Source organism: Stegostoma tigrinum, chromosome 41, assembly GCF_030684315.1.
Source record: "Stegostoma tigrinum isolate sSteTig4 chromosome 41, sSteTig4.hap1, whole genome shotgun sequence".
Classification (NCBI taxonomy): Eukaryota; Metazoa; Chordata; class Chondrichthyes; order Orectolobiformes; family Stegostomatidae; genus Stegostoma; species Stegostoma tigrinum.
Window position 1 is genome coordinate 4,145,738 of NC_081394.1, and position 11,747 is coordinate 4,157,484.

At 50.4% G+C, this 11,747-nt stretch overlaps 1 protein-coding gene across 2 annotated transcripts in view; it reads left to right on the top strand.

Annotated features, from left to right (window-relative positions):
* LOC125448398 (doublesex- and mab-3-related transcription factor C2-like) overlaps positions 1–11,747 on the top strand; it is a 32,027-nt gene that overhangs the window by 15,688 nt on the left and 4,592 nt on the right. For both annotated transcript variants that reach the window (XM_048523696.2, XM_048523697.2), the window contains 2 exons: positions 7,002–7,206; positions 9,064–9,457. In XM_048523696.2, coding sequence (XP_048379653.2) covers positions 7,002–7,206; positions 9,064–9,457 — 599 coding nt within the window. The remainder of the gene's footprint in view (positions 1–7,001; positions 7,207–9,063; positions 9,458–11,747) is intronic.

Genomic DNA, 11,747 nt, shown 5'->3' on the forward strand with positions numbered 1-11,747 from the left:
GAAGCCAATGTCGGGCCCACCCAGGGCTGACCTCAGTTCTTAGTGGAGGACTTTGGGCAGTGTTGACAGGAATTCTCCGGGAGTGTCTTGTTACTTACTAGGATTCCTGGCAGTGTGACAGCATTTCGACTGTGCTGCTGGCATATGTGTCATCAATTACAAGTGTTTCAGCATTTAGGGAGAACCTCCTGGAGTGTGTCAGTATTTACAAGGAGCCCCCAGGAGTGTGTCGGTATTTACAGGGGGTCCCCAGGAGTGTGTCAGTATTTACAGGGGGTCCCCAGGAGTGTGTCAGTATTTACAGGGAGCCCCCACGAGTGTCTCAGTATTTACAGGGAGCCCCCAGGAGTGTGTCGGTATTTACAAGGAGCCCCCAGGAGTGTGTCGGTATTTACAGGGAGTCCCCAGGAGTGTGTCAGTATTTACAGGGAGTCCCCAGGAGTGTGTCAGTATTTACAGGGGGTCCCCAGGAGTGTGTCAGTATTTACAGGGGGTCCCCAGGAGTGTGTCGGTATTTACAGGGGGTCCCCAGGAGTGTGTCAGTATTTACAGGGAGCCCCCAGGAGTGTGTCAGTATTTACAGGGGGTCCCCAGGAGTGTGTCAGTATTTACAGGGGGTCCCCAGGAGTGTGTCAGTATTTACAGGGGGTCCCCAGGAGTGTGTCGGTATTTACAGGGGGTCCCCAGGAGTGTGTCGGTATTTACAGGGAGCCCCCAGGAGTGTGTCAGTATTTACAGGGGGTCCCCAGGAGTGTGTCAGTATTTACAGGGGGTCCCCAGGAGTGTGTCGGTATTTACAGGGGGTCCCCAGGAGTGTGTCAGTATTTACAAGGAGCCCCCAGGACTGTGTCGGTATTTACAGGGGGTCCCCAGGAGTGTGTCAGTATTTACAGGGGGTCCCCAGGAGTGTGCCAGTAGTTACATGGGGGTCCCAGTAGTGTGTCAGAATTTACAAGGCGGGATCCCAGGAGTGTGTCAGTATTTACAGGGGTCCCCAGGAGTGTGTCAGTATTTACAGGGAGCCCCCAGGAGTGTGTCAGTATTTACAGGGGTCCCCAGGAGTGTGTCAGTATTTACAGGGAGCCCCCAGGAGTGTGTCAGTATTTACAGGGGTCCCCAGGAGTGTGTCAGTATTTACAGGGAGCCCCCAGGAGTGTGTCAGTATTTACAGGGGTCCCCAGGAGTGTGTCAGTATTTACAGGGAGCCCCCAGGAGTGTGTCAGTATTTACAGGGGTCCCCAGGAGTGTGTCAGTATTTACAGGGAGCCCCCAGGAGTGTGTCAGTATTTACAGGGGGTCCCCAGGAGTGTGCCAGTATTTACATGGGGGTCCCAGTAGTGTGTCAGAATTTACAAGGCGGGGTCCCAGGAGTGTGTCAGTATTTACAGGCAGTCCCTGGGAGTGTGTCAGTATTTACAGGCAGTCCACGGGAGTATGTCACTATTTACAGGGGCCCCCTGGAATGTGTCACTATTTTCAGGGAGCCCCCAGGAATGTGCCAGTATTTAAAGGGAGCCCCCAGGAGTGTGTCACTATTTACATGGAGCCCCCAGGAATGTGTCAGTGTTTACAGGGAGCCTCCAGGAGTGTGTCAGCATTTACAATGGGGGCCCTCAAGAGTGTGTCAGTATTTACGGGCATTCGCCGCGAGTGTTTCAGTATTTACAGGGGGCCTCCAGGAGTATGTCAGTATTTACAGGGAGTCCCCAGGAGTGTGTCAGTATTTACAGGGGGCCCCCAGGAGTGTGTCGGTATTTACAGGGAGTCCCCAGGAGTGTGCCAGTATTTACAGGGGGCCTCCAGGAGTGTGTCGGTATTTACAGGGAGTCCCCAGGAGTGTGTTAGGATTTACAGAGAGCCTCCAGGAGTATGTCAGTATTTATAGGGGGCCCCCAGGAGTGTGTCAGCATTTACAGGGAGCCCCCAGGAGTGTGTCAGTATTTACAGGGGGCATCCAGGAGTTTGTTAGTGTTTACAGGGGGCCCCCAGGAGTGTGCCAGTATTTGCAGGGAGGTCCCCGGGGGGAGTGTGACACTATTTACAGGGAGTCCCCAGGATGTATCAGTATTTACAGGGGGTCACCGTGAGTGTGTCAGTATTTACAGGGGGCCCCCAGGAATATGTCAGTATTTACAGGGGGCCCCCTCAAGTATGCGTGTGTTTACAGGGGGCCCCCAGGCGTGTGTCACTATTTACAGGGGGCCCCCAGGAATATGTCAGTATTTACAGGGAGCCCCAAGGAGTTTGTCAGTATTTACAGGGGGCCCCCAGTAGTGTGCCAGTATTTACAGGGAGCCCCCAGGTGAGTGCCAGTTTTACATGGGGCCACCCGGAGTGTGCTAGTATTTACAGGTGTCCCCCGGAGTTTGCCAGTATTTACAGGAAGCCCCCAGGATTATGCCAGTATTTACAGGGGGCCTCCAGGAGTATGTCAGTATTTACAGGGAGTCCCCAGGAGTGTGTCAGTATTTACAGGGGGCCTCCTGGAGTGTGTCGGTATTTACAGGGAGTCCCCAGGAGTGTGTTCGGATTTACAGAGAGCCTCCAGGAGTGTGTCAGTATTTACAGGGGGCCTCCAGGAGTGTGTCAGTATTTACAGGGGGCCTCCAGGAGTGTGTCAGCATTCACAGGGAGCCCCCAGGAGTGTGTCAGTATTTACAGGCAGTCCCCCAGGACTGTATCAGTATTTACAGGGGGCCTCCAGGAGTTTGTCCGTATTTACAGGGGGCCGCCAGGAGTGTGTCAGTATTTACAGTGGATTCCCCAGGAGTATGTCAGTACTTCCAGGGGGCCCCGAGGAGTGTGTCAGTGTTTCCAGGGGGCCCCGAGGAGTGTGTCAGTGTTTCCAGGGGGCCCCGAGGAGTGTGTCAGTATTTACAGGGAGTCCCCAGGAGTGTGTCAGTATTTACAGGGGGCCTCCTGGAGTGTGTCGGTATTTACAGGGGGCCGCCAGGAGTGTGTCAGTATTTACAGTGGATTCCCCAGGAGTATGTCAGTACTTCCAGGGGGCCCCGAGGAGTGTGTCAGTATTTCCAGGGGGCCCCCAGGAGTATGTCAGTATTTACAGGGGGCATCCAAGATTTTGTCAGTATTTACAGGGGACCCCCAGGAATGTGTCAGTATTTACAGGGGGCCACCAGGAGTCTGTCAGAATTTACAGGGGCCCCCAGGAGTGTGTCACTATTTACAGGGAGTCCCCAGGATGTATCAGTATTTACAGGGGGTCACCAGGAGTGTGTCAGTATTTCCAGGGGGCCCCCAGGAGTGTGTCACTATTTACAGGGGGGCCCCAGGAATGTGTCAGTATTTACAGGGGGCATCCAGGAGTTTGTCAGTATTTACAGGGGGCCCCCAGGAGTGTGTCAGTATTTGCAGGGAGGTCCCCGGGGGGAGTGTGACACTATTTACAGGGAGTCCCCAGGATGTATCAGTATTTACAGGGGGTCACCGGGAGTGTGTCAGTATTTCCAGGGGGTCACCGGGAGTGTGTCAGTATTTCCAGGGGGACCCCAGGAGTATGTCAGTATTTACAGGGGGCCCCCAGGAATATGTCAGTATTTACAGGGGGCCCCCTCAAGTATGCGTGTGTTTACAGGGGGCCTCCAGGGGTGGGTCACTATTTACAGGGGCCCCCAGCAATATGTCAGTATTTACAGGGAGCCCCCAGGCGTGTGTCACTATTTACAGGGGGCCCCCAGGAATATGTCAGTATTTACAGGGAGCCCCCAGGCGTGTGCCAGTTTTACATGGGGCCACCCGGAGTGTGCTAGTATTTACAGGTGTCCCCCGGAGTTTGCCAGTATTTACAGGAAGCCCCCAGGATTATGGCAGTATTTACAGGGGGCCTCCAGGAGTATGTCAGTATTTACAGGGAGTCCCCAGGAGTGTGTCAGTATTTACAGGGGGCCTCCAGGAGTGTGTCGGTATTTACAGGGAGTCCCCAGGAGTGTGTTAGGATTTACAGAGAGCCTCCAGGAGTATGTCAGTATTTACAGGGAGCCCCCAGGAGTGTGTCAGTATTTACACGGGGTCCCCAGGAATGTGCCAGTATTTACAGGGGGCCCCCAGCAGTGTGTCACTATTTACAGGGAGCCTCCAGGATTATGTCAATATTTACAGGGAGCTTTTGGGAGTATGTCAGTATTTACAGAGAGTCTCCAGGAGTGTGTCAGTATTTACAGGGGAGCCCCCAGGAGTGTGTCAATATTTACAGGGAGCCCCCAGGAGTATGTCTCTATTTACAGGGTGTCCCCAGGAGTATGTCAGTATTTATAGGGGGCCTCCAGGAATGTGTCACTATATACATGGAGTCCCCAGGAATGTGTCAGTATTTACAGGAATTCCCGGGGAGTGTGTCAGTATTTACAGGGAGCGTCCAGGAGTGTGTCGGTATTTACAGGGGGCCCCCCGGAGTGTGTCAGTATTTGGAGGGAGACCCCAGGAGTGTGTCAGTATTTACAGAGGGCCTCCAGGAGTGTGTCACTATTTGTAGGGGCCTCCACGAGTGTCTCTGTATTTACAGGGAGCCTCCAGGAGTGTGTCAGTATTTACAGGGAGTCCCCAGGAGTGTGTCAGTATTTACACACAGTCCCCAGGAGTATGCCGTATTTTACAGGGGCCCCCCAGGAATATGTCAGCATTGACAGGAGGTCTCCAGGAGTGTGTCAGTATTTACACGGGGCCAACAGGAGTGTGTCAGTATTTACAGGGAGCCCCCAGGAGTGTGTCAGTATTTACACGGGGTCCCCGGGAGTGTGTCAGTATTTTCAGGGATTCCCCGCGAGTGTGACAGTATTTACAAGTAGGATCTAGGTGAGTTGGTGTCAGTATTTACAGGTATTTCCAGGGGAGCGGGAGTGGGTGTCAGTATTTACAGGTAGTTCCAGGGGAGTGGGTGTCATTATTTACAGGTAGTTCCAGGGGAGTGGGTGTCAGTATTTACAGGTAGTTCCAGGGGAGAGGGTGTCATTATTTACAGGTAGCTCCAGGGGAGTGGGTGTCAGTATTTACAGGTAGTTCCAGGGGAGTGGGTGTCAGTATTTATAGGTAGTTCCAGGGGAGTGGGTGTCATTATTTACAGGTAGTTCCAGGGGAATGGGTGTCATTATTTACAGGTAGTTCCAGGGGAGTGGGTGTCAGTATTTACAGGTAGTTCCAGGGGAGTGGGTGTCATTATTTACAGGTAGTTCCAGGGGAGTGGGTGTCATTATTTACATGTAGTTCCAGGGGAGTGGGTGTCATTATTTACAGGTAGCTCCAGGGGAGTGGGTGTCAGTATTTACAGGTAGTTCCAGGGGAGTGGGTGTCATTATTTACAGGTAGTTCCAGGGGAGTGGGTGTCAGTATTTACAGGTAGTTCCAGGGGAGTGGGTGTCATTATTTACAGGTAGGTCCAGGGGAGTGTGTGTCAGTATTTACAGGTAGTTCCAGGGGAGTGTGTGTCATTATTTACAGGTATTTCCAGGGGAGTGTGTGTCAGTATTTACAGGTAGGTCCAGGGGAGTGTGTGTCAGTATTTACAGGTAGTTCCAGGGGAGTGGGTGTCATTATTTACAGGTAGTTCCAGGGGAGTTGGTGTCGGTATTTACAGGTAGTTCCAGGGGAGTGTGTGTCCGTATTTACAGGTAGTTCCAGGGGAGTGTGTGTCATTATTTACAGGTAGTTCCAGGGGAGTGGGTGTCATTATTTACAGGTAATTCCAGGGGAGTTGGTGTCGGTATTTACAGGTAGTTCCAGGGGAGTGTGTGTCATTATTTACAGGTAGTTCCAGGGGAGTGGGTGTCAGTATTTACAGGTAGTTCCAGGGGAGTGTGTGTCATTATTTACAGGTAGTTCCAGGGGAGTGGGTGTCATTATTTACAGGTAGTTCCAGGGGAGTAGGTGTCAGTATTTACAGGTAGGTCCAGGGGAGTGGATGTCATTATTTACAGATAGTTCCAGGGGAGTGGGTGTCATTTTTTACAGGTAGTTCCAGGGGAGTGGGTGTCATTATTTACATGTAGTTCCAGGGGAGTTTGTGTCAGTATTTACAGGTAGGTCCAGGGGAGTGGGTGTCATTATTTACAGGTAGTTCCAGGGGAGTGTGTGTCATTATTTACAGGTAGTTCCAGGGGAGTGTGTGTCAGTATTTACAGGTAGTTCCAGGGGAGTGGGTGTCATTATTTACAGGTAGTTCCAGGGGAGTGGGTGTCAGTATTTACCGGTAGTTCCAGGGGAGTGTGTGTCAGTATTTACAGGTAGTTCCAGGGGAGTGGGTGTCATTATTTACAGGTAGTTCCAGGGGAGTGGGTGTCAGTATTTACCGGTAGTTCCAGGGGAGTGTGTGTCAGTATTTACAGGTAGTTCCAGGGGAGTGGGTGTCATTATTTACAGGTAGTTCCAGGGGAGTGGGTGTCAGTATTTACATGTAGTTCCAGGGGAGTGTGTGTCATTATTTACAGGTAGTTCCAGGGGAGCGGGTGTCAGTATTTACAGGTAGTTCCAGGGGAGTGGGTGTCATTATTTATGTCAGCAGATCTCGAGGAAGTATGCTGCTATTTAGAGGGAAGTCTTTTGGGCAAGTGTAATAAATGTCGACAATATCAATTGGATGAATAAATAGGATAAAGAAAGCAGTCCCGTTGCTCCTTTGAAGGAGTGCTGCACAGTCAGAAGTGCCCACATTTGGATAAGACCAAAGCCGATTCTGGTTTCTTGGGTGGATGTGAATGATCGGTGAGTTCTTGCCGGTGTCCTGGGGCCAGAGTGTTCCCCTCAATCACAAAATAAATGGTTACCGGGTCTATATATTACTACTGATGTTGGAGTTTGTGCTGTTTGTCATGCTTCCCACATCATTCAGACATCTAGACTTTGTGAAAGGTGCTGTAGAAACTCAAAGCTCTTCTTTAAAAAATACAGCGCATTGCCTTCACCCTGCGAACTGTCGCAGGAGTTTGTTGCACTTCCGCGGGCTTCAAGTAGTGAATCAATCCGTCACATCTTACCTTACGCTGTTGCAGGTTGCCACTGTCAGCCTCCTCACCCAGACTGACTCCTTCATCTCCTCATGTTGAGCCCAGGCCACCGGTCCCCTACATCTGTGGGATGGCGAGGCCCAGTGTCTCTGCAAGTGAGTCTTCGTCTGTGCCACAGCCTCCAGCATCCCAGGCAAACAGCTCCGGTCAGACCGAGTGCACGCCTGTCAGAGCTGGAACAGCGTACCAGGTAGGTGCCAGGACTATCCCAGCTTTCCTTCCTATCTCTTGTGGCTCCTTGCTGTTCTCGGGCTCATAGTTCATGGGACACCTCTGGATGACCTTTGTAATGGCCATGTTTCTGGATCGTGTCGAAGCTGCAAGTGATTTCATTAGGCTCTCACTTAACTGAAAATCCAGGTGCAGATCAACAAGGATGTCCGCAGAACTGATCGATCATGGAGCTATGTAATCCCTACAGTGCAGGTCGAGGTCATTCAGCCCATTGGATCTGCATTGACCTTCAGGAGCAACCTAGCCAGACCCCTAACCTTGCATTTCCCATAGCTATTCCACCTAACCTGCACACCTCTGTGCTGTGGGAGGAAACCAGAACACCCAAAGGGAACCCAGACAGACACAGACAGACAGAACGTTCAAACTCCACACAGACAGTCGCCCAAGGCTGGAATGAAACCTGGGTACCTGGTGGTGCGAGGCAGCAGTGCTAAACACAGAGTATGTGTTGTTCTTGTTAATTATTTTAATATTAAAAAAGTTCTTTCACAGGCCATGGGCTTCACTAGCAAGGTCAACATTTGCTGCCCATCGCACAAAACAAAACATATGATCAAAAGAGTGTCAGAGATAACGGGAACTGCAGATGCTGGAGAATCCGAGATAACTAAGTATGGACCTGGATGAACACTGCAAGTCAAGCAGCATCTTAGAAATAGGAGCAGATAGAGACCACTCAGCCCCTCAGTGTCCACCTTTCTGTAAGATCATTGCTGTTCTGTTTCGGTTCCAAATTCCACATTTCCACCTGCCCTAAGTAAACCTTAATCATCTGCTATCCAGCCCCATCTTAAGAATAATCAAAGCACACGTTTTCACCATCTTCTGATGTCACAAAATTACCCCAGAGAAAAAAAACAAATCCCCTTATCTCAGTCCTGAAAGGGTGACCCCTAATCTTTTAAAAAGTGTTCCCCCCCACCAAGGACTGACCCACAAGAGGAGATATCCAGGATCTGTCCAGGATCTTATCCCCTTTAATCGAGTTAGCCCTCACTCCCTAACCTCAAGCGGAAACTAGTCCAGTCTGTCCAACCTTTTTCTCATAGGACACCCCTTCATTCCAGGTAACAATCTAGTTATCCTTCTCTGAACCAGCTCCAACCCAGTTAAATCAGGGAACCAAAACTGCATAAATTGTCCAAGATGTGTTCTCACCAATGGAAGTATAATGGAAGCAGAACACCTCACGTTTAAGTTTGATTCTTCTTGTGATAAATTACAATTGGATTTAGATTTTATTGTCAAGTGTCCTCAAGTACAGGAGTGTGTAAGGACAGGGGCATTCTGTTAGCCTTTTCAATCACTTACTGCGTCTGCAAACTAACTTCTTGTGTCTCACACTTTGGCACACTTTGATTGCTCTGCAGCTTGAAATTCTGCAGTTGGTCCACATTTAAATAACGCTGGTTTTTTAAAACAAAAAATATTCTTCCAGTCAAAGTCTAAGCTGTCCATTTCCAGATTTGTTGACATTGAATTTAAATGCCACCAGCTGTTGTGGCGGAGGCGAATTGAAACCTTGTCTTGAACCTCGATCTCTTGTTGACATTGAATTTAAATGCCACCAGCTGTTGTGGCGGAGGCAAATTGAAACCTTGTCTTGAACCTCGATCTCCGGATTGCGAGGTCAGTGACAGGACACTGTTGCCTTTGTGCACTCTGGCCATCTGTGCCCATTGTGTCCTGGAAGGGTTTGGCTGAGAAAATAGGCGAGAAAGGAGTAGAAAGATATCGTGATGGGCGTTGGGGAAGGAGGAGGTTGAATGGCCTGCATCAGTGTTGCGTAAACCACGCTGTTAACTTTCAGACTCCCACACGAAGAGGGAAGGCACTCTGTGCTCCCAGGAGGCTCTCCTTTGTCTCACTCCTGTCCGAGGAGCAGCTGCATAAAGAAGCTGCTGAGGCTCTGATGGTGCTGAGCTATTCCCCGACTCCGTCCTCCGGTCAAGCTCCGTCCTCCAGCCCGCGCCGCAAAGCTGGCCCCCTGCCCCAGCTGCCCACCACCAGCCAGGCACCCAGCTCCCCCTCGGCGTCCTGGGCCTCGCCCACCACCATCAGCGACGGGGATCAGGGTTGGTCCGTGGCTCCCCCCGTGGTCTCCCTGGGTGGTGCTGAGATGTCTCATGAGGAGGGAGCAGAGAGAAGGCTGCAGGCTGACCTGACTGAGAGCTGCAACGCGAACGGTTCAAGTGAACAAGCTGGTAAGTTCAGACCTCCTGCATTTGGTGGGAGGGGGTGAGGTAGGGGGGGTGGGATTGGGAGGTGGGGTAGCAGTGGGGATGGCGGGGACATCAGGCAGGGAGAGGACTTTGTATGAAGGACTGAGTTGGGGTCACCAATACTTTTCTTCTTGTTGACGCACCTGCCTTGAAATGATCAGGCAGAAGGGGTGGGAGCAGACCCCACAAAATGACCCAAGGTCTCCTTTTTTTCATCCATTCACGGGATGAGGGTGACACTGGCTAGGCCCAGTGTTTGTTGTTCCATCTCTAACTGCCCAGAGGGCAGTTTCCAGAGTCTGTGGGTCTGGAGTCACATGTAGGCCAGACCAGGTAAGAATGACAGTTTCCTTCCCTAAAGGGTATTAGTGAGCCAGAAGGGGATTCCCAACAATCGACTCTTGTTTCCACTATCTGCCAAGGCTGGATTCAAACCTGGGTTCCCACATGGTCTCTGGATTAACAGTCTAGCGATGACATCACCAGGCCATTCTGCACCTCCCCTTTTCTTTTCTCTTTTACAGGATGCATTTGGCAAGACCAGCATTTGTTGCCCATCATTAATTTCCCTTGAACTCAGTGGCTGACTCCATTATTTCAGAGAGTAGTTAAAAGTCACCTGTGACTTTGGAGTAACCCCAGACACGTTAAAGACAGCAGGTTTCCCACTGGGACATTACTGAACCAGATGGGTTTCTTTTTAACAATCCTTGATAGTTGCTTCATAATTCAGGCTTATTGATGTGAATTTAAGATCAACCAGCCTCTAATAGGACTTGAACTTGTATCCCCATTAGCGCGGGTCTCTGGGCTACTTTTCCAATGATATAACCTCCACCCACTGCCTCCTTCTGAGAATTACTCCCTGAGAAGGTGATGGCGAGCTTCCACTTTAGATTACTGCTGTCCTTAGGGTGCAGTGACAGCCCAGAGCTGTAAGAGATGGCGTTTGACCCAGCAACACTGAAGGAATGGCAGATACTGTTCCAGGTCGGAACAGTGTGTGGCTCAGGGAGGGACAAGCAGCCTGTTGTGTTCTCGTGCATCTGCTGCCCTTGTCCTTTCAGATGGTGGAGGCCGATGGTTTGGAATATTGTGCTGTTCTAACCTGGGTTATATGCATTTGCAGTCCTTCAGTTGCTCTCTGATGGGACCTCACAAACCCTCCGCTATATTAAGTTACTCTGAAGCTGAAAAAGGCAGCCACTACCAGCCAATTATAGCTTGAATGATGCAGCCCTACACTCAATGTTCATTAAAACCTGAGCTGCATGTCAAGACACCTGGGTTCAAGTCCCACCTATTCCAGAAGTGTGCAAGGTCAGAAATCACACAACACCAGGTTGTAGTCTGAGGTACTAGGAACTGCAGATGCTGGACAATCTGAGATAACAAGGTGCAGAGCTGGATGAACACAGCAGGCCAAGCAGCATCAGAGGAGCAGGAAAGCTGACGTTTCGGGCCTAGACCCTTCATCAGAATTTTCATTAGAAGGGTCTAGGCCCAAAATGTCAGCTTTCCTGCTCCTCTGATGCTGCTTGGCCTGCTGTGTTCATCCAGCTCTACACCTTGCTATACCAAATAAACCTGTTGATCAGTAACCTGGTGTTGTGTGATTTCTGAACCTGGCCACCCCAGTCCAACACCGGCACCTCCACATACAAAGTGTGTTGTAACATTTTTAAAAACTACCCCGATGGAGCTGGACTTACAGTTGGCTAGTTCCCTCAAAGTTCATTGATATTGGAGACACACACACACACACACACATGCCCTGACACACAGATGCATGCAGACACAGATACAGGCACATGCATATTCACACGCAAGCACATTGCAAGCGAACACGCACACATATTACACACATAGACATTTGCACATATATGCACAACTCTTATATATGCACACGCATACATATATACTCACAGACACACACAAATATACACACGCACACAGGCGCACATACAAATATACAAGGCGCACACACATATATACACGCGCACGCATAAATGTACACGCGCAAATGTACACGCGCAAATATACACACACAAATATACACACGAGCGCACAAATATACACGTGCACGCACATACACGCGCACACACAAGTGTACACGCGCACGCACAAGTATCCACGCACACAAATACACATGCACGCATACACAAATATACACGCGTGCACACATGCACAGACACTGATTAAAGCCTGCCTCCATTGATAGAGTCCCTGCACCCCTGCCCCAACCTTCATTGCACATTTGGGCAGCTTCCCT